Below are 22,958 nucleotides of genomic sequence, written 5' to 3' on the forward strand. Positions count from 1 at the left end.
TGAGAGAGGAGTTCCTTTGATTTGTTTCAGAACGTCTTGAGGTTCTGCGAGCCAGAGCTGGGCTCATTTACTTGGCAAGACACGCCTCTGAACAAACTGGCAGTTTCCAAGTATATTCTACTGTCTGCTCTCTAGGCTTGACAGAAACTTTCCTTGCTCTGGCCCACAGGCCTGTGGAAAGATATCTTTTAGTAAACTCCCAGCCAAGGTCTCTAAGATAGTGAATTCTAAAGTCCTCCTCACTGTGTGCAACACCCTCATTGGCCACTATGGCCCTGGCAACAGGACACGACTTTCCAGCAGAGGATGGGACTGCTGCAGCCAGAAACCAGACTGCGGACAGAGACGCCGCACGTGACATTTTATTCCCGCTTCTGATATGTACAGGTATATACAGTTGATATGAGCTTATGGTACATTATTTCACAAAATTATCTTACATCCTGTGCATTCTCCTGGGCGGCAAGCGGCAGATTCTGCTCCGAACAGCCCACGGATGGTGGAGGAAAAGGACGCTCAGAGGACATTCATGGGGGCTGCCTGCCCCCTTCCCCAGTACTGAAGCCTTCCCACAGGCCATCTGGGCCTCCCACCTGCTCTGGGCGCTAGCTGCTTCCAAAATCCTTCTCCTCGAGTGGAAGAACACCAGTGCGGAAGCAGCGGCAGCAGCAGCGGCCCCCACTCGCCGACAGTGGCAAACTGACATCTGCAGCCCAGAGCCTGACGGATCCTATTGAATATCAATAGCAAGACGGGAATCCGCGCCATCCTCTGACCCCAGTGCAGCCTGGCCTCACGGGGCGCTGGCATGCATCTTCTCTAGGCAACTCGTCCAGAACATGACCAGCCGGTTGTCGCGGTTTATACAGAAGTCCGTGAAGTCCTTCAGCAGCCGATCAGCAAACTTCTCGTCCCCCGTGGCACTAGAGCGCCACGTCTTGGTCAGCATGGTGTTGTAGGCCCAGTTGTAGCCCACCCGCTCCTCGCAGAACATGTTCTGGTTGGTGGAGCTGGTGGAGTTTCGCCGCCGCCGCTGCTGCCCGGAGAACTTGCGCTTGGAGTAGGGCAGCTGCAAGAACACTGTTCCTGCCAGGAAAGGAGGAACCGTGTCACAGCCACCGAGGAGGTGCCCGCGCTAGGCTGGGGTGCTTCTGTGGCCACAGGCTTGGTGCGAGGGAAGAACCCCGGAGCATGGGGCCAAACCTCTCCTGGGACTCACACTCCCACCACAGGGGCCCACCTGCCCACATTTTGCACAGAGTGCCTCACCTGTAACATGGATGTACTGAGGCTTGTTCTCAGCTGGAAAGTTAAAAGCAGAGGCAGAATATTTATCTTGAACAAAGCCAAACCTAAGGGAAGGACAGGAAGACACACTGATTAGCTGCCTTAGCTAAAAGGACAGGGGACAGAGTGTGGCTAACAGGACTCTCTGGCAGTCTGGGCTAAAGGAAAGATCTCTTTCAAAATAGAACATTCAAGATGCTAATTTTTATCCTTCTACATCTCAGTCTCTGCCCCTTCAATCTCTGCCGCTTCAATGGCTCACCAGATCCCCTCCCACCCAGCCTCTTTTCATTTCCATGGTAGTAAAAGCCCTCTCACCCGCCACACACTTTCTCATCCAGCCTTCATCTCTGTCCAGCACCCCCTCCATCCCGTGCACCCCCAGCCATCCCATTAGACCTTCCCACTGTGCCCATCCACATCCTTGGGACTGTCAGGTTCTCCAGAAAATGGTCCTTATTTTTATTTACCTTAACCACACCTCTCTCCCTGTCCTCAGTCTCCCACACTAAGCACATAGTAGGTTCTCAATAAAGTCATTAAAGCAAAGTATCTTAATTGAAATTCTTTTCTTAAAATTGAGAAACACCAATCTGGTGGTGTCCGCTTCACTGTGTTCTGGGCAGGAGGGACCATTTTTCATCTATAGCTGTTCTATTCCATTTCTCGTCTATGGCTTGTTCTATTCCTGGTTTTTCTATTTCCATAAAGCACATTTATTACAGCTCTACCTGCTAAGTGCTGTAAAGGACGTGTTAATAGATGTAGCCTTGCTCTGAGCCTGAAGGGTTTTATGTAATGAAGGCAAGGATGTAGGCAGAACTCAAGGAGGTAAAATGTCTATCTCTTCTCCTGGACTGAGGTCCTCAGGGAGGTGCTGTGTTGTAGCTCTATATAAGCTGCTGGCTTTACACTGGCATTTGATGACTATTTGCTGAAGAACACATGAAGTCAGATATGCAAATCAAACAGATAGGCTAACATGCACTGATTCTATCAAATATGGGAACAGCCCTGGGTTTTGCCTTTCTTCCTCTCTACTTTCAGTCGAGGCCATTTATTTATTCAGCGTGCATCAGCCTGACCTGATTCTTGTCTCATTTCTTCCGTGGGTCTCTAGGAAGAATGTTTAATTTTAAAAAGGTAATTTAAAACATGGTCCTTGGCCACTTTACTGACCACCTGGGGAGCACACGAGCCAGGATCTCAGTGAGGGCAGGGGGATCCCGTCTCTAGGAAGGGGATGCACTAATTTCATGCTAACTGCCCAAAGATGGAGGAGGGGCTGGAATGCCACACATTTTTCTCTTTCTGAGATGGACCTTTGTTTGCTCTCAGAGCCACATTCCCACCTAGAGTTCCACTCTGTAAAAAGCTACATGTTAAACAACATTTTTGGGCAAGGTACTTTGCTAGGCCTTGTAGACAGAAATAAAAATGAGGAAAATGCATGCGCTTGCCCTCCAGGGCCCCCCAAATTAGTATGATAGATAGGCAGAGTGTATTAGGTAAAAGGGAAGGAGGGATTCAGAGTGGAAGGTATAGAAGGGGATGGGGCTTAGGTGGGAAGGTGGGGGAAGGGGTCTAGGGGAGGAAGGGGAAGCAGGTTTAGGGGAGGAGGCACACAGCAGAGTCCCGAGCAGTGATGCATGGGGACTGGGCAAGAGACATATGAGGAAATCTAAGGCTAGAAAAGCAGGCTGAAGAGGTTAGAGCAATATTTTAAAGAAGTCATGACTGGAATCCGGACCAAAGTAGATTTGGAGGAGGATGCTGTGAAAGCAGATTTGACAAAGGCTACATCCCAAGTGATATCCAGCCAGCAAGGTGCAGCGACTGCTGATGACATATGAGCTGAGCAGCATCAAATCTGCTAATCAACTTGTCAGTTGCCTGGGGTCTTCCTAGTAGGAACTGCTGTCTACTGAGGGCCTACTAGGGGCCAGAAACATCAGAGAACCCTCCCGACAACCTTGTGAGGAGTGAGAAGACAAAGGTGAAGCAGTTCTAGGACTCACTCAGGGTTCCTTAGCCAGACGCTGGTGGAGGCGGAGGTGAACCAAGCCTGTCTGCTTGCAGCACATCGATGCCCTTCCCACTGACCACTGCACTCCCTACCTTCTGTCCCACATTGGCATCCCCTCCCACTGGAAGGAGGAAACCAGATGCTCTGGCATTCATTCCACAGCCTTTACAGAGCATCGGAGCTAGGTCTACGAAGAAAAGGGAAGCATAAGGTCTAAGGAAGGCCGGGGTCAACTTGAGCAAGGAGAGGATGAAGAGTCTGGACTTCGCCCTGTGGCTGGGGCTGGCAGGCGTGTGCATGGTGGGGATGGTAACAGCTGAAGATGCTTGAATAAGGAGATGATACTGAAGAAGGTACAGCAAGAAGATTACTCAAGCAGGAACAAGAGGCTTTGCTTATGCCATGATTAACAAGCAGCAGTAATTGACACTGGAGACAAAGCTAGACTGGCCTGAGGGGTAGACAGCTAAGCCTAGGAAAGGCTCTCCCTAGAACACACATTCAGTGCCAGTAAATACCTATTGATTTATCTATCCCTTTTTAACCATTGGTTGTCTCTTAAACATGTGGCAAGGGCTCTTGACAAATTTTGGTTTTTTAACTCATGTCATCTCCTGGAGAGCTTGGCTCAGAGTCTTTTTGGAAGCTAAGAAAGGGGCTCTGAGGTCTGAAAAACAACAGCCGCAGGAACTGGCAAGGTAGTGTTTATCTTTGAAACCAAAGCCAGGATCCTATCAGAGATAAGCAGCAAATCTGCCATTGGTGGATTAGATCTGTTTCCCTCGAAATAAAACAAGCTGAGTTTTGCTTTGGTAACTGCTATTCGAGACAAACAAGGATGCCTTCCCACTATTCTCTCTTGCTAAGGGACAAACCTGTGTGCAATGGCTTCCTGGAAAAGGTGCATTCGATCCCAGTATGTCTCCGGTTCAAAGCCTGAAAGGAAAAGAATAAATGCTGAGTTCTGACGTCGAGGTCTGTAATTCTCCTTGGGTCTGGCCTTCTCACTACTCTTGGCATTTCTTCCCCCTTGAGCTTAGGCTCTGCTTTTCCACACTGCCTACTTTAGGAAAGACCAGCCCCCATCCCAAGGCGGGACACCCTAAAGAAAGTGACAGCCGTGCATTCTCACCATCCTTTCCTCCAAGTTCTATCAGGATCTAGAAGGAGCATGAATATGAGTTCTCAGTAGTGTGAGCTATCAGAACTCAGTAGAAGACTCATGCCAATGACCTCCTACTATGTCGAAAGTGGAAAGCAGCATGATATTAAAGTACAGACAAAGGATAAGCTTTAAATGCATGTTATCTGCTTCTAAAGAGCAAACAAAAAAATTATTAAAAAAAAATTTTTATTACCAATCTTCCATTTCTCTATAAGGAAAGGCAATATAATAAGCTCGATTTTAGGGGTGGGAACATTGAAGCAAATACATAAAAAAATGATTTTGGGAAAAGTGATCATCTCTGGGGGGAAATGAAGCGTACCGCTGGCCTCCGCCATCGCCCACTTCATTGCTCCAGCCTTGCTCCTTCTGTAGGGTTGGTGAGGACAGAGGGAGCAGGTGGGCGGGCTGGGCAGCCTGTCACACGGCAACAGGCAAAGGGCCGGCTGCTCTCAGGACTGAGATGCTGAGGCCTGGAGCAGCAACGGCACACAACATCCCAAAGATCAGGGGTGCCTGCAGTGGCCTTGTTACTCCTTCCATATTTGAAATCTTCTATCTAGGATAGATTCGAAGATTCTGGTCAACTAAGGGCAAGAGAGAAAAGAGACTTTGGCTTTAATAGGAAAAAACACAAACAAGATTCTTGTCAGGTTTTTAAGGTTTTGAATTCACTATTATCAGAAGGGGTGATAACAGGAAGGGAAGAAGCACAGAAGCAAGAAAATCAATTTTTAGATTTAAGTCCTTATTCCTTGAAGCCAGGGCTCCTTTCGTTCAGCTGTAACCATGGCAACCAACAGAGGATGCTGGTCTTGAAGACTAGGTTACAACTGGCAGAGAAAACCACCAGCTCACATAAAAATGTCCTCCCATGCCAGTCCCACAAGCAATGCTGTGCTGTTACCATGAAGGCGGAAAACCCCAGGAAAATCTTTGGATGGTGTGGGGAACGATCTCTCTGTTCCCTCAACATATTAAAAACAGCAGTATGAGGCGGTATCTGGCTTAAAATGGTCAGATATGAACATAATCATTTTGCATTTCAGAACTGCAAAAATGGTCCTGTCTCAGCCACACAGTGAAGGCACATGAGCGTGTGTGTGCAAGAAAGAGAAAGGGGGGGCGGGGGGAGGGAGGGAGTGAAAGAGAAAAGCACTTTGTAAACTCTAAGGATCACTGTGGGGCTCCCCTGGAATCCCAGCTATCACTTAAAACCTTGCATCTGTACAAAAACATCTTCCAAGACATAAACAGAGAATATACAGATGGCCCATTAGAATGAAAACCATTTGTACCCCAGGGATGGCCTGTCTCAGGAAAAGCGCAGAAACACTTAGCTTGGCCTCCCCAGCCCGGTGAGACCTCTGAGCCAGTCCTCTGCCACCAACCATAACACAGACTTACAAGGGCCCAAAAAGAAACCATCTTTCTCACACCTAAAGCTTTTTCTTTCACATTGATAATGTCTGTATCTAAGAAACTAAGGAGGCTCCTAATGTATTAGCAACTCTAGCTTTCCATTTTTAAAGAGCTCATCTGCAAGTTCATCGAAAGCTCTGGAGGAGCTATTTACATGTTCATCGCAATGAGCACTTGGTGATATAAAGTATAAAGTTCTGGGCTGTGTGAAGATGCATCCTTCGAGCTGTCCTATACCTGTCCTCAGAGTTCTGGTGGACCTGCGTGGAACAGCAGGGCAGGGTCAGTGGCCCCTGCGCTCCCCCGTTCAGACTGACAACCCTGTTCTAAGAGAAGGGCTCCATGTGGGTCCTGATGTCCTCCATGAGATTCCTCCTGCTCTGTCTTCCTTGAGATTCGGGACCCAAGCCATGTGCAATGTTCCAGGTGCTGACACACCACAGCTTTGCACAAAAGGACACTGTTTCCTCTTTTGCTTTCAATGCCTCCCCTTTTCAGCCTTTTTGCATGAAACAGCAGATTTAAGTCTCCTGTGAGGTTCAAATTCCCACAGCCCAAACCAGTTCGGTTGGAGCACAGACAAGAAGGACAGTGTGGGGAGAACACCAGGGTCACTCATGATTTATAGGGTATCACACCTTCTCCTAGCCACCATTCTGCTCCAGGCCTTACCAAGGTCTTCCTGGGTTGCAGAGCAGCTCAAAGCCACCCCCAGTTTAGGAATAAGGAATTTGAGACTCGGAGACATTAAGTGATTTGTCCAGGGTCACCCAGCCACTAAGTGAAAAATGAGGATTAAAACCCAGGTCCTTTCCACCCCTGTCCAAAGGCTTCCTCTAGGCACTGGCCTGTGTGGATCAGATACCTAGAGAGGCGTCCTTGAGGGAAAGAGGGAATCTTACTCATGGAGACAGAACCCTGAGAGGGGAGTATCTCTTACTATCGAATAGGTGCTCGCTGCCCTCCTTAAGCAGACAGCTGATGTTGAGTGGGATGAAGAGCTGGGCTCGAAGCGGATCGCCATACAGGTAACTGGGCAGTGCAAAGGGACCCTCCAAAACTGGAACCAACAAAAAGCCACAGGAGGTGGCTTTTCGATGCCAACCCTGGACCTGGTGAAAGCACAGAAAAAAACAGTGTCATCTTCAAGTTTGTTCAGACAAGAGAAAATACTGCCCAAGGAGTGAAGCCACCAGGGTGGCGTCTCACACATCGATTGCCATGTTTATTGATGTCTGCTAGCTCCAAACCGGTCCAGGGCAGGAAAATGCACAATCTAACCTCCTGAGGAACACTGGAAAAATTGAGTTGAGCACATAGGTCCTCTTCCTGGCCCAAGCATCTGCAGCTTCAGTGTTTCTTCTGGGAGGAAGAGACTGGAAAAAGCTATTTCTTGCCTCCTAAAAACCCTTCTCATTCCACAGGATGTTGGAGGAAGGTCACAGGATATAGGTTAAGTCCTTTTAATTTTGTCCTTTATAAAAAATTTACTAAGTCCAAAGTATCAAATAGGACAATGATCCACTCGGGCTGGCTGAGTGGGACATGATGCGGGGTGCAAGATGACTGTGGTGGCCTCTGGCCAAAAGCAATAAGGCCTGACCTGGCAGAATGAGAGCTGCTCTCCAGCAAACTCCCAAAAGCTGCCCATCTGACGACTGACAGAATGAAAGGGGCTGGGGCATAAGGACAAAGCTTCTCATTACTAACATTTTCTTAGTGAAGAGTGGCAATTTTCTAGGTTTTAAGATACTTTTTAAAAAATAAAGCTCATATGTATATATATATTTAAACTGATGCATGTGCCTCTGGCATACAGATAAATTTGTATCAAATACAAAACTACAGTTTGGGCCACTATCTCGACTTAGACAAATATGATTATTTAAAAACTGAAGGAGACCACTCCTAGTTTCCCAGGAACACTCACAGCAACAGTACAACAAAAGCCGAGCTCTCTGTTTGACCAAGATTATCTCTAAGGCTTAGTCGATGACCTTTTTATTTTATGTAATATTTATCCTAATAAAATCTGATTTATAATAATTTTAGACATTGCCTTAAAATAATAATTAACACGCACTGGAGATTTATAAAAACTTAACAAAATAATGATAAATGCGTTAGCAGCTTTCAGTAGGTTTTACATAAATTGATGTGAAAAATGTCTTTTTAAAGATAGCTCCTAAATTCTCCTCAGGAAATAAAGACTCTTCTTCTGGGCAAATGGTAATTACCCATGTGTGTGAATAGTATGGTCATGTTGTTTTGAAACGGGATTATGTGGTAGGGTTTCCAAGGAAAAGGCTTAGTCTACTGGGTCCAAGGGTTAGTTCTGCCTGGAGGAAGTGGTAGTGTCAACCGGCTGGGGAAGAACTTGTGTCTTCTGCAAGCTGAGGCAGCGCAGGGAGCTGGGCGTCTTTTTAAATTTGGACCTTAAGAATGTTCCCCTGATGAGACTCTCTCCAGGGGAGGGGTCCTCAAAGGAGCTAATGCCATATGGAGACAGACGGGGACTGGGCAGACAGAAACCTGGACAAATCTCTACCCGGGGATACCATGGCTTGTGAGGCAAAATCAGACCTATATGAACCGGAAGAGAAGACTCTACGTTGCCAGCTGAGGCTGTCTGTGCTCCTTTCTCTTCGGTTGTCTCCTTAGCTTTTCATAATTCTTTCTGAACTTTATTGCTGCTTTCAGCTGTTCATTTGAGATACTTGGGGCCACTGTTGGAGGGAAGAGGGATTCAGTTGAAGCCACAGAAAAATAGTATTTTTGGCCAAAAGACAGAGTATATAAAGAGTAGCAGACTGTGAAGATGGTTACAGAGGGCTCCTGGCAGCTTGGATAAGGAGTGTTTATTCTGTAAGACACTGGAACTAGGGATGGGTGTTGGCCAAGGTGGCTTCTTAGTTCAGGAACAATAAATGACCTCATTAGAGAGAGAGACAGAGGAAAGATAGGCAGAAGACCAATTAAAACAGGGCTTCTCAACTTTGGCACTCGTGACATTTTGGGCTGGTTAATCTTTGTTGTAGAGGCTGTCCTACGCGATGCATTGTAGAATGTTGAGCAACATCCCTGGTTTCTACCTCCTAGATGCCAGGAGCACTCCCCCACCATTTGTGACAAGTAAAAAAGTTTCCAGATATCGCCAAATGCCCCTGTAGGGGCAAAACCATACCCCCTACCCCTCCAGATGAGGACTGGAGTTAAAAGCAGGAGTGTTCATTAACTAGGGATTAGTTAAGTACACTATGATACAAATAAATAGTAGAATATTCTGCAGCCCTTAAAAACAATGAGGCAAAACAAAAACAAAACCAACAGCGGAGCCAACTTATTTATATTGGTATGGAAATATATAGGTATTAGAAAAAAACATAATATAAATAGTATATATCCCAAGCGACCGAATGTGTTAAAAAAAAAAAAAAAAAAAAAGGTAACATGACTTTGAGTACGCATAGAATCTGTCTGGCAGTGCACTCGGCCAAGTGGCAGGATGGCTGCTTTTCGATGGAAACCCCAGGGAACAGGGTAAGGGTGGGAGAGAGATTTACTTTTCACTCAATGTTTCTCAACTGGGGACATTACTCCCTCTTCCCTGGGGACAGGTGGCAATATCTGGAGGCATTTTTGGTTATTTCAAGGTGGGTTGTACTACTGACATTTAGTGGGTAGAAGCCAGGGGTGTCGCTCGACACCCTACAATGCACAGGACAGCCCCCATGACAGAGATTTATTTGGTCGCAGATGTCAGTAGTGCGAAGGTTGTGAAACTCTGATCTATACCCCTTTTTGACTGAAATTTTTCCAATGTTTAATTTTTTTAAGAGGCTATTTCAATAATCCAAGTGAAACGTAATAGAAGCCTGAACTAAAAACAAAGTGACATGAATATTATTCATCCACTGTCCCCCTCTGCAAGGTGGTGAGCCAAGGCCCAGTCCACACGAGAGGAGGTTCTCACCATCTCGAAGAGGACCGCAGCGGTCACTGCCATCCAGTGCAGCTTGATCTCGAAGGCTGCGTTCAAGGAGAAGTTGCCATGGTAATAACAGCTGCACCACTCCAGGCGTTCTGTGCGGTTGTTCACATCCACGTCTAGGGTCACAGTCCTCTGTTCTGGGACAGTGGCCGCTATGTCAGCACATAGGAGGGCCCCCAGGAGAGAGGAAAAAGAAGGAGTGGGATGAGGAGGAAGAACAGACAATGACGCCTCCAGATACAAAACTGCAAAATTGCCGAAGAGAAAATCATAGGTTCTAGAGGCTTTCCGGAAATCGCCTGGTCCAGGGGTCGGCAAACTTTTTCTGTAAAGGTCTACATAATAAATATTTTAGGTTTTGCAGGTTATACGATCTCTGTTTCAACTGCTCAACTCTGCCATTATAGTGCAAAAGCAGCCACAGACATTGCATTTGAAATGAATGGCTTCTGCTATGTTCCAATAAAACTTTATTTTTAAAAGAAGGTGGACTTTTAGGGCAGTGAAACTACTCCGTGTGAAACTACAATGGTGGATATATGTCATTATACATCTGTCAAAACCCATAAAATGTACACCACCAAGAGTGAAAGCTAATGTGAACCATGGACTTTGGGTGACTATGATGTGTCAATGTAGGTTCATCGATTGTAACAAATGTCCCATTCTGTTGCAAGGTGTTGATAGTAGGGGAGGCTGTGTGTGTTGGGGCAGGGAATAAATGGAAATCATGCTTTCTGCTCAGTTTTGCTCAACAGAGCACCTGAAAGTGCTTTAAAAATATAGTTTCCTATAAAACGAACCAACAGATAGATGTTAGGCCAGATTTGGCCAGTTAAACCACAGTGTGCCTCCCCCTGATCTAACCCAACGCCTTCATTTACAGAAGAGGAAACAGCAGCCCAAGCAGGGAAATGCACTGGCCAAGATCACAGAATCAGAAGCTCAGCCGGGCTGAACCCCTGATCTTCTAATCCCAGTGATCCACAAAGTAACACAATTGGACCAGCAACCCAGACCACAGAGAGGAGGAAGGAGGAAGTCTTGTTTTTCTGGTTTCGACCTAGGAAGGCAATAGTTCTATAATCTTTCTTCAAGAAATGAAACCTCATAATGAAGCTTATCGAGATGTTTTAGAGACGGGTCGTCAGAGATCAAGTTCCTGACGAGACTAAGTGCCCGAAACAGGCTCAGAAGTAAAGAAAAGATCAGGGCTCTGCTCTGCCTGGGTACTACTAGACCTCGGGTTTCTATAACCATTATCAGCCCCTCATTCTCCGCTGCCCCCGTGAGTCCAATGGCATTTCCTTATCTGAAGGAGTCAGCTTAGTTCTGGGTTCTCCAGGTAGAAGCCCTGAGTGGCTTTTATCACTGACAAGGATCAAACGGCTCCTGAGTCAGCAATTTTAATGAACGTCTCCTGGAAGGCAGTGGAGCTACAGATAGGACACGGAATGGCACCCAGGCAGAAGATATACAGCTGCCCAGGGTACGGCTTACCATTCTTTCGAAACCAGAACATGCAATATGGGAAGCATTCGCATCTCACTTTGGAGTCGGAAGATCTAAGCTCTATAAGTTATTGGCCATGTGCCCCTGAGAACACTGTCCCCTCTTCCCTGGTTTAGTTCCTCGTTTGCAAGCTGAGATGGTACCAACCAGCTACTTCACAGAGGGGTGAGAATCGATAAAACATAGATGAGTCACAGCCTTCCCCTCCTGCCTTCTCCTCTAGCCACCCTCACTTGCAACTCTCCTCCTTTCCTCCTGTTACTGTTATTCCTCCCTCCCAGTTGGAGCCGCGAGCTCACTAATGGTCAGTCTGAGGCCTGTCTGCGAATCCCATGGACACTGCTTAGCCGTCTGTGATACTTAAAGAACTTGGTAGCTCCAATGCTAAAATTTTCATTAAAATGAGTTTCTGCGTGTGTTCCTGATTCGTTGACACTGCTAGAGTAACTCTGCACTTAACAGGAAGAATGCTTTGCCCTCTGGTCTGGGGCACTGTGTACTCCTCCAAGGCGAAAAGCCCCTGGTCACAATACAAAAGGCACTCGATAAATACCAGCAGTGACCTCACACATTGCTTCACTCCCATCTGGCATGTCAAGTTCAGAACAGGCTGGTCTGAAGAAGCCCAAGGAAGTGTACTGTTCGGCTAAGTGCTCAAGATACCACTGGCTTCCTACTTCAGGAATCAGAGTTGACAGCAGAAATGCTGCCAGCGGGCTTATGATGTTGACAAAAGTGCAAGCCCGGCTGAGTTGCAGCTTTCGGTGAGCTCTCTGAATCATTACTTAAGTCCCATGAGAACCTATTTATTCATCCTGGGACAGGGGAGATATAGCGAGTCCAATAAACACATGTGAACCCAGAGGAGAAGCAGGCTGGGCATCCTTCACCCGGGTCACAGAGAGGGGGCCATTAATGAGCCAGGGAGGGGATCGGTGTCCCTGGAGGAGAAATAAAAAAAAATCAGGGAGGGGGATTGAAGCTCAACATAACAGCTAGAGCTGTCCAGTGATGGAACAAGTGGTCTCAGGAGTGAGTGCTGCATTGGCAGGAATTTTCAAAGAGCAGCTGGCTCCTCACTTATCAGGAGTGTTATGGAAAATGCTCAAGTGTCAGGGTTTGGACTGAGGCGCACTACCTTCTGACCCTGAGATCCAGTGGGTTGTCAAGAAAAGGCTGAGAAGTACAAGGGGTGTGAGGGGGCTTAAGGGACACAGTGTGCTGCTTCCTCAGTCTCAGATGCCTCTGCAGCTTCACAGCTCAGTGACACAGGATGACAAGGGTGGGGGGCAAGTGGGAGCCACCATGGGACAAGCCAGATAGGACCCTGTGCCACCGTCATGCATTTCGAAACAACTTTCCACTGCTGGCCTCCAACTGAGAATTAAAAACGTTCAAAAGGGAAGTTGTCAAATGAATAAACAGAAAAAGGGAGCAGGTCGTAAATGATACGCAGGCCTGCTTCCTTCTACACATCATGCGAACTTTTTTTTTGAGGACAAAACTAACACCAAAGATAGTCCAATTTGATGACTGATCTTTCTTGTTTAAGTAAGTGACACAGTAAAAGTCTATATTCTAATCTGAAAAAATGTTGGGATGAAGTATCTCATATCCTAATACAAAGGTCTGGGGGATGTTACTCTATAGAATTAGCTGTAATAGTTGTGTCAGGTTTAAAAGGAAAAGAAACACATTTCCTGTGGGAGGGGTGATTGGAAAGGAAGCAGATGGAATGAAAGTCCACTCTAACAATCATGGAGCCATTGAAAAGCTAACAGAAGGATGTCTTCCCAGAAAACATGTGCACGCGCAAGATTCTGCCGAATTTCAGACTCACCAACCCCCTAACGCCCCTGTATAAACCCAAGGTGAAGAATGCTTGTTAATAAACTATCTCCTGAAGACATAACCCTCCCTCTTTTTTGGAACTTATTTTTCCATACACTCCTCTTTAAGTAAAATTTTCTGAAGAACGAAAGCTAAACTGAAGTGCTCTGAATCTCACCTTGAGCTTAGGATTATGGCAGTCAAGGGGGGTTCTCCCAGCCCGCCAGAGGAGAAGACTCTAGAAAAGAGGACTGCATACAGAAATTGACAATACAGGCTCCAGAACCAAAATGATGGTACAAAGGGGACAGCTCTTGAAGCATTTTCCAGAAGCAGTAACTCTAACCAAGGCGTAAATGCAGCAAATGGTTTGGAACCATACAGGTCTTGTCTGTTTTCTGAATAAATGATGAAATGACTGTCTTTCTGACAATTTGACAATTAATTGGTTAGTGTCAGAAGCTCTGCTCACTCCAGATCAAATGTCCCAAATTCAACTTTCCCTAATTCTGCCAAACTATATTCACTCGTATTTTTTCGTACATTCAACAAACATTTATTGGAACCTTGTATGTGTCAAGTACTGTTATAGGTGCTGGGACAGCTAGCAAATGAAACAGAATTCATCACCCAGCAGCTGAGGTCTTTGTGGAAGCAGAAAAAACACAAACAGTATAAATACACACAAGGGCAGGCAGAGTTAAGAGCAAAGGAGACTAAGAAGCAGGGTCAGGGGCCCAGAGAGTGCAGGCTGGGGGTGGTCAAGAAAGGCTTCATTCAATGTGGTGATCCTGGAGCAGAGACCTGGCGCGAGTGAGGGAGGGAGCCCTGAGAGCACCTGGAGGGACAATGCCACAGGCCAAAGGAAGGGACCTAACGCAGAAGGGTGCTGGTGAGTGTGCAGAAGTTCACAGAAGCCCATGTGGTGAAGCAGAGCAAGCAGGAGGCAGAGTGAGTGGGCCACATCGTGGACAGCCAGTGCGCTGCTAAAACTCCGGCTTCTATTCCAAGTAAGTCGGGAGCTGTGACATGACATGAGCCAGGAACACGATCCAACATACATTTGAAAGGGTCTCTCTGGCTTCTGTGGAAAGTGGATTACACGGAGCAAGGGTGGAAGTTGGAGGCCCATCAGAGGTGGCTGCGATCATGCAGATGGCAGCGGTTTGGACCAGGGGTCAAATCCTGGATCTCATTGAAGGGAGATATAAGGAAGAAAGAATTTGGTATTGGACTGGATGCAGGTTGGGAGAGCAAAAGTGTGAACCTGACTGAATTTTCTGGCCTAAGTAACTCGAATGAGAAGGGAAGACTAAGGGAGAAGCAGGTATGAGTGGGGAGGTGGAAGAACAGACAGCAGAAGCTCACATTCAACCTTTTGAGTGAAGATACCAAGTAAGCAGATGGATGGCTGAGTCTCAAACTGGAAGGCATAATCTGGTACAGAGACAGATTTGGGGATGATCGGATCTAGGAGTAATGAAGGTTAGTAGAACGGATGAGGTGTCATCAGGCATAGAGGAGGGGGCTCAGGCAGAGGCTTGGGTGCTGCAATGTTAAAAAATCAGGGAGCTGAGGACGAACCAGCAAAGGAGACAGATGAGAGAGGAGGAAAGCCTGGCAGTCTGAGAGCCAAGAAGAAGAAATACTTAGAGGAGGAGTCGGGGGTATCTGACAAATGCTGCTAACAGGGAAAGGGGGACCAGGACTGAGGACCAACCACTACACTGAGCAATGTGGAGGACCAGTAACCATGGAAACTTCTATTCCAGTGCAGAGGATGGACAGAAACCTGATTTGAGCTTTTTTTCCCCCCTTTTTTGCTTTGGTTTTGTTTTGCTTTGTTTTTGCCAATGAGAGAGCAAATTAGAGTGGTGGGGATGCTTTAGTAGAGGGGGAAGTTCGGAGAGAGGGGTGACTGTTGGAGTACTGCCCCGAGTGCTGCAAGGGTGAAGTCTTATGCGCAAGTGGAGACACTGGCCATAGAGAAGAAAAGGGGGTAGCTCATTCACGGTGGGGACAGACATGGCTGTGGAGATAGCGTGTGGGAATCTGGAGTTCCTTCAGATTGCCTCAGTTTTCTCAGTGACAGGATGCTGAGGGAGGGAAAGGGAAGCAGGGGCTAGAGGCTTGATGGCTCTGAGCTGTGTAATGAGAAGAGTGAAGACCGGAGGTGGGTGGGGAGACTGGCGAGATGGCAAGGACACTGGTTGTAAGTTCTGGTGGGTTCGAAGTTGCTGAAGTGGCTACTGGAGAAAGCGTACTGGAAAGAGCAGGAGGAGTAGCAGAGAGGGGAACAAAAGCCACACTTTTGTTAAGAGAGTTGTGGTTTTCTAGTAAAGGGCTGGGGCATAAGTGTCCTTCATCACGTAGGGCAGCCGCTGCCCCTGGACCTGGGCCATCATGCCAATCATCTGAAGTCCTGACAGGCTTTGACTTTTGTCTTCCTGAGGCTATAGTGCAGTGTGGTGAGGGCTCAGGCTACAGGGCCAGGCAGTCCTGAGAAGAAGCTCCAGTTCTAACACTTAAGAGAAGCAGAGCCTTTGGCAAATTCACCTCTTTTAAGCCTCAATTTCAAAAACTCTAAAACGTAAATCATAACATCGATCCCAGGACAGAGATGGAGAGTAAATGAGGTAATTTTCTGCTTGGTACAATGCCTGACACACAAGTAATCTAGAAATCTCGGCATGAATGTTGTCATCACCTCTCTATGTTAGGCAGGGCTAGAGCAACCACAAACCACCTTCAGAAAGCACAAGAGCCCAGGGCCAAGACAGACCAGAGAACTGCTCAGCTCTACCTCTCACCATTCCTTCCACCCCCAGCTCTGAAAACGCTTTCTCAGCCTGATACCTGCTAATGGAAGCTACTGACTTAGCTTCTGCACCTCTCATGTTTTGCTCAGCTCTCCCATCCCGGTTTCTTGCTGGAATCCTTTAAGTCTACAGCAGCGATTCTCAACGGGGAGCAATTTTGCACTCCCTTGGGGACACTGGGCAATGTCGGAGACATTCTGTCATACTGGGTGGTGGTGGCGGGGTGCTACTGCATCCAGTGGGTAGAGGTCTGGGATGCTGCTAAGCATGCTGCAGTGCACAGGGCAGCCCCCATCACAAAGAATGATCTGGTCCAAAACATCCATAGTGTCAAGGTTGAGAAACCCTGCTCTGTGGTTTTGTAGATTCTGCAGAAGACTCACATCAGAATAAACCTTATTGAACATTTTAAAGAAAAGGAAGTTCTCTAAATAACTAATAGTTACCACTTACCCTAAAAAAACAAAAATCTAATAGGGTTGTTTTGCAAAATGTTTTTCTAAGATGCGCTGTCATCAGGTGTCTAATGCTCTGCCTCTAACCTGGGGTGTTACTGAGTGACCTATAACCAAACTTGCAAGAACCCAGTAAGAGCAAGCAGCTCTATGTGTTATTAGGGGGGACTCTCACTATAAGAGATGACACTTCGGTTGTGGTATTTATTTGGGTTTTTTGGAAATCTTTTTTGCTTCCTTCAGCTCTCGGGTAAATAAAGTATCACCATACACTATTTGATATTTATTTAAAGTAATTCATTGTGTGTTTGTCTCAGAAAGTGACCTTGAAGAGAATGGGATGTTGATTTTTCAACTCTCTCTTCAGCATGTGTCTAAGAGCACCTAGATTTCAGGCTTATCTCCTTGCTCCTAGGAGAAGATGGAAATTCTCAACTTTTACCTATAAGGAAAAAGTAAGCTTTAAGAGTTAACTAGTAAAAATAAGCTTGATTAGGGGTGAGGTGGGAGGGATGGTGTAAAACTTAATTTCTTGAGGAGCTTTCCATATGCAATCCAGCATTAGAAATGAATGACTAATGCTCTTCTTAGGAGTTCTTGGGCTCGTTACAAAATCTATTTTGTAATAGGTTTGCCTGGCTCTACCTTCATTGTCAGACAGTTGGCTTCTGCCTCTCAATGGCATCGGTGTACCTGCCCTTTTATTTGCTGCTTCTAATGGGCTGTTAGGCCCTTCCGTGGTATAAGATGCATGAGCTTGCTGCCTGCTTTTTCAGGGGCCCAAAGGTCTTTGGTATCAAGCCCTGGTGGTGCTCTGGGTGGTTTAGGTTGCTGGAGGTGAACATCCCAGGCTAACAGAGAGTATGTGGCCTCTCTGTTCCAGAAGACCTCAAGGAGGTGGAGAATTAGAAACACAACACAAGAAAGAAAGGTAAGTGGTGCCTGTCTGTGGGAAAGAAGAAGGTTTTGTCCTCTCCACTCCCCTTTACTTCTCACATACAGTGCTGTGCATGCTGGGGTGAGGGTCTATGGTAAGGTCAAAGCCACACCTGGATCTAAGAAAATCTGACTCAGTGTTTTCATTCTACTAGTAAGGTGAGCATTTCAATTAGCTGGGCAATTGTAAGCTAACTAACTAGAAGGTAGACTTTCACTGGGGTTTGATCTATTTAACTTTTGCTTCCTTCATTCCAGAGGGTTTCCAAAATCTCTCCAACCTGCCTTTGAGATCTCATGATGCCTTGCTAGGTGATGCATTTTCTAAAGATGCTCATATTTCATCCCATCATTCTGTCTCAAGAATAGAGGTCCCCATTACCTATCAGAGGTCACTGTCATTCAATAAGCAGGTGTTTACCCTTATCTTAGAGCTGTAGGAACCAAGGAAAGGCAGGATAAGTAGTTCACATCCCTTGATGGGGTAAACAAACACACTGGGGAGAAAGGGCAGAGGGAAATTCATGCTCGGCATGAGTGTTTGGAAGGGACCACCTCTGAAGTCTCTTCCTCTTCTGAGGTCCTAGGACACTATAGTCCTAGGGAAGATGTCTTGCAGAAACTAAATAAGCAGTGAGCACCAGCTCATATGCCCTGAATCCTGACAGCCTCTTGGGAAAAGTGGCCACAATGTCTATTCTCTCCTCTCTGTGCAGGTTTAGTGCCATGCCCTGATTTAAGAACTGCTGAACACTGTTGGCTGGGTGGGAGAATAATGAACTTGACCCACTCAGCAAGTAGAAGCCAGCACAGGAGCCCACAGTGCTGACAGAGTGTCCAAGTGTCCAGTGTGACAGCCACTGCGGCTCTAATCCTGGTCCCCAGGTCATCGTACCCTTGGCTGGCAGCCACTCTCCCTCACCCACCCACCAGTGCACCTCCCAGGCCCCATGTGAGTCGGACACCTACCTAAAAGTGCAGCTGCCTGGCTCCGTCCCCCAAAGCTGCGGCTGAAGGAGCTGTGCCTGCTTGCATAGGAGGCCGGCCGGCTGGGCAGCCAGGGCAGGAGGAAGGCAGGAATCTCAGAGTGCAAGAGCTCTTCGGCCACAAAGGCCACCTCGAACCACTTGCGTTGGAAGCTGGCAAAGTCTTCCACTGCTGTCGTGTGCCAGGTGGTGGGCTGCTGCATGGCCACTGGGGAGAGGAAGCACCTTCAGCACAAATGCTTATTTTCTTACTGATGCATGCTGCGACATGGCTGAATCTTGAAAACACTATGCAAAGCAAAAGGAGCCAGATGCAAAAGGCCAGGTATTGTATGATGCCACTTAAGTGAAATGTCCAGAACAGGCCAATCTTTAGAGACAGAAGGCAGACTGGCAATGGCCAGGCAATGGGGCAAGGAGCAGTGTGGGAGTGACTGCTGATGGGTAATCAGGGTTTCTTATTGGGGTGATGGAAACGACCTGGAACTAAACAGAAGTAGTGGTTGCCCAACATGAGACTGTGCTAAATTCCCCTGACCTATTCACTTCAAAATGGCTCATGTTACACTATGTGAACTTTATTTCAATTTAAAAAAAGATTTTATTCTTGGTTTCAGACCTTTCATTTCACAGCATGCAATGGTGACCGGGATTTCTTCAACCTGAAGATAAAATACGTATGTACTGGTCAAAATTAGAATTTAAGGGGAGAAGTGGCAGTGGACACACTAGTAGCTAAAAAGGTTAAAAAAATCTATGCAGATCCACTTCTGACATATCCTTGGAAAAGAGAACTCGGTGATGGCACTAGCTGCTTTATCTGATGTATGATTCCTAAGACCCAGAGGCTGAGAAGCCATTTGTCTGCAGGATGGGAGTCACTCCCAGCCAAGGCTCCGTGTGCTCTGGGTAGACTGGAGATGCTGGTCTGAATCCTGGTTGCCTCTAGAGCTATGCGAGCCAGCTCTGACCGTGCTGGAAACTGCTGCCCTCTTGGGAGTTATTTTTTTTTTTCATTAAAAACAAAAACTTAATGTATATCTTAGAAGACTTGTTAGGACTTGATAGTCTTCTTGGAGGAAGAAATGGAGTCTGACGGCCTAGCAAGGAAAAAGTGCTAGAAGTTGCAGATTAGAGCCCATCATGTCATAATCTGAACCACTCGCACTGGGTGTGGGGCACTCCAATTAAAAAGAGCCACCAAAAAATAAGACCCATGGGGATTTCCTCACACCAGGTCCCTCGGCCTCTTTTAGGTGTATCTTCCATTTACACTGTTCTCACCAAGGAACATACTATAGCTTTAAAAAACCCTTATCACTTTGGTTATGCTCAAGGAAGTTGACAGAACCATCAACTTAGAATACAAAGTGACATGAGGAGCTCAAGAAGCAGTGTCATTTGAAAGAGCAAGTCGCCAGGCAAAACACCAGCCCCCATGGGCAACAGCATTTGCCTTGTCTCTGACCTCGGTCGGGCTCTTTGTCCATGACTATCTTGTAGAAGTAGAAGCCGTAGATGAAGGTCCGCCAGACTTCACCAGATGCGTGAGTGATAAGCTGCTCTTCCAGCATTTTCTGGAGGGAGAGACATTGAAACTCTGAGATTCCTGCACAGGGGCACCTTAGGGGTGCAGCCCTTGGTTATGCCCTAGAGTCAAGGGAATGATAGGGGCTCTGAGAGAACGACAGTGATGATGATTGTTCGTTAAATGTAGTGCCTGGTATAAATGATTTTATAAAGTACGAATGCATATTATAACGTCATCGAATATTCCAAATGTACAGAAAAGTATAAAGAAACTCTAAGTATACCGCCATGTGCCTTCAGCAAATTTAACATTTTGCTACATTGATTTAAGATCTTTTTATTAAAAAATATATCTCTATAGACTCTCGAAGTCCCAGTCCTTTTCTTCTCTCTCCAGAAACAAATGATGAGTGTAATGTTATTCTCATGCACATTTTTAATTATTTTATTATATAGACACATACTGATAAAAGATAGGAGATACATTCAAGGGATTTTAAATTCTAAATAAAGGGTGTAATACTATTATCATTTTGTAAATTGGATTTTTGACTAAACATCATGCTTCTGATATTTATCTACGTTGATGAATGTACCTTCAGCTTGTACATTTTAACTGCTATGGTAGCACTCATTGTATGAACGTGGAAATACAATTATTAGGGAGATTGGAATATAATCAGGCAAAGGCCATGCAAACAACCTATTGAGAGACCCTCAAAAAGACAACTGAAAATTACGTGCTTATTCAAATCAGTTACTGATTTTACTTTTCGATGATGACAACCCAGCTCGTCAGCAAATGGTACTGATTACCAGTGGGGGCCTCTGTATAGACAGGATGGTGTGGAATGCCTCAGCCAACTCGCCATTCCTCTCCTCTCCAGTTTAATTCCAGCTCTGAACAATATAATTAAATGCAGCAAGTGTTTGCTAAGTGCCAAACAACCTGCCAGGCACTAGCGATAGGGAAATGCACAGTAAGAGGTGGCCCTGCCCTCAGGAGCCTGGTTGAGGTGGGAGATGAAGGAGATATAGACAATCTTCACTCCCTTCTGTTAAGTGCTCTGACAGAGGAAGTACAGGGGCCAGAAGGTCCCTGAGGCAGAGGCTTGAATCCAACCTCCAGTCCTCAGTGAGCAGGGGAAAACAGGGGCTCAAGGTCAGAGGGAGGTCATTCCCTGGGAATCTTTCACCGAGATCCCTTCGAGGTTCAAAAACGCAAATTCTTTTCAGAATTTTTCAGTGCAAACAATAAATTCCACCAGATTTTGAAGGCAAGGTATCATATCTTTCTAAGCAAGACTTATTCTTTCATCTATTCCAGACGGGATTCACACTTATTAAAAACAGATCCTCACCCCGACCTGCAGACCTTGTTACTGAAAAGGGCGGCTGCTTCAGAGTCAGACTGGCTTGACGGGGGCCCGAGCGGACGGCTCTGCAGGCCCTGCCCTTGCTGTCTCACCTGCATGATGTCGATGGCCATCGTCGGCGTCTGGACGCCCTCCACGTTGTTCACCATCCAGTGCACCACCTCTGCACTGATGAAGCAGCATGGCGAGAGGCCCTTCTGCTCAGAGAGCAGCTGGACTCCTGTCCTGGTTTCCAATGCAGTGGGCAGGGAGCAGGATGTGAGTGTGCAAGGTGGCAACAAGCAGAAAGAGGTGACAAAGAAGGGACTGCCACTAAAGCATTTAATATCTGAAGTGAGGGTCCCCATAGTGCACGTTCCCTACACTATTTCTAGACCCAGAGAAATCTCTATGATGGAACAAAAAAATGGTGTAATAAGGGGAAAAGAGGGGAAGGAAAAAGGACCTGACATTTAGAGAATATCTATACTTGCCAGACATTCTACTAGATATTTACATAATTATTTCATTTAATCCTCATATCAACCTTGTATCTTAACCACTATCATGATATTTTATAAACAAGGCAACAGAGGCTCAGGGAGGCAAGTAAGTTGCCCAAGGCCTCACAGTTGGTGAGCAGTAGAGTCACGTGTGAACCCAGCAAAGCACACTGCCTGGCACCAGCCCAGCTTGGGCCTGTGGTACCCTCCCGCCCTTGCACTCACACATGCGCCGAGCCACTTACGAGGGGTGCTTCATGGCTTCCAGGATCTCCGCCAGGGGGGAGGACGACGTCAAGGAGCTTGCCGACAGCTGCTGAGAGCTGTAACACAGAGCGTCTGGTCAGCAAAGTAAGAGGGCACATGCGTGGTCAAGAGCACGAATCTTAGGAGCTGGAAACCAGGATGACATTCACAATGAAGGCATTCCAGGAAATTCTGGATAGCTAGTCCTCGGATATCTCATGGGGGTTCCGTTTCCAAAGTGAAAAAAAATTCAAAGTGGTTTTGTGTCCACAACTGCTTATCCTTAACAGGCATCTCCCAACCCCCCACCTTTTGATAATCTGCCTCAGGCCAAAGCACTTCCAAAAAATCTCCCTGGACAGCTGGACTGCTCTGGTTTTACCTCTAAGGCCTTTCACAAGTCACATTGCTTAATCTCACCGGAGAGCGCTAGGTGACATCATAAGAGCATAGGGGACAGAATCCCAGCATCACTACTCCCCAGCTGCAGATTCTCTAACTTTCCTTGGCCTTAGTTTTCTCATTTGAAAAATGGAGATGATACTATTCCTGTTTTTCAAGGTTGCTGTGAGGTTAATGTGTGTAAAATACTGAGTGTAGGATTGACACAAAGTCCAAGACAATAAATAACACTAAACATAATAATAGCATCAACCCTTTGAAACTCAGAGATTAAAGGAGCTGGTGAAGGTCAAAGAGCTGGGAAGTGTCAAGGTCGGAATTTGAATCCAGGTCTGTCAGACTCTAGAGCCCAGATCTTTCTATCATCTGCTGCCTGAGTTCTTCCTCAGTGGTACGATTATCCCTTAAACATGCTTAATACTCAGAAACTGAGCCAGGATCACTGGGCATGGAACACACATGGCCACCTACCATACCAAATCTGAGGTTTATC

At 46.5% G+C, this 22,958-nt stretch overlaps 1 protein-coding gene across 8 annotated transcripts in view; it reads right to left on the bottom strand.

Annotated features, from left to right (window-relative positions):
* Positions 1–340: 340 nt before the first annotated feature.
* Positions 341–22,958, bottom strand: part of DEPDC5 (DEP domain containing 5, GATOR1 subcomplex subunit) — a 106,950-nt gene continuing 84,332 nt past the window's right edge. For 2 of the 8 annotated variants that reach the window (XM_016129555.2, XM_016129548.2), the window contains 9 exons: positions 22,063–22,140; positions 21,428–21,560; positions 19,898–20,006; positions 18,413–18,637; positions 9,874–10,043; positions 6,841–7,012; positions 4,189–4,249; positions 1,270–1,352; positions 341–1,086 (listed from right to left, as the gene is read on the bottom strand). In XM_016129555.2, coding sequence (XP_015985041.2) covers positions 794–1,086; positions 1,270–1,352; positions 4,189–4,249; positions 6,841–7,012; positions 9,874–10,043; positions 18,413–18,637; positions 19,898–20,006; positions 21,428–21,560; positions 22,063–22,140 — 1,324 coding nt within the window. In that variant the 3' untranslated portion in view covers positions 341–793. The remainder of the gene's footprint in view (positions 1,087–1,269; positions 1,353–4,188; positions 4,250–6,840; positions 7,013–9,873; positions 10,044–18,412; positions 18,638–19,897; positions 20,007–21,427; positions 21,561–22,062; positions 22,141–22,958) is intronic. The other 6 variants (XM_016129549.2, XM_016129553.2, XM_016129552.2 and 3 more) reach the window with 4 other exon arrangements.

The sequence above is a fragment of the Rousettus aegyptiacus genome, unplaced genomic scaffold (assembly GCF_014176215.1).
Source record: "Rousettus aegyptiacus isolate mRouAeg1 unplaced genomic scaffold, mRouAeg1.p scaffold_m13_p_5, whole genome shotgun sequence".
NCBI classification, from domain to species: Eukaryota; Metazoa; Chordata; class Mammalia; order Chiroptera; family Pteropodidae; genus Rousettus; species Rousettus aegyptiacus.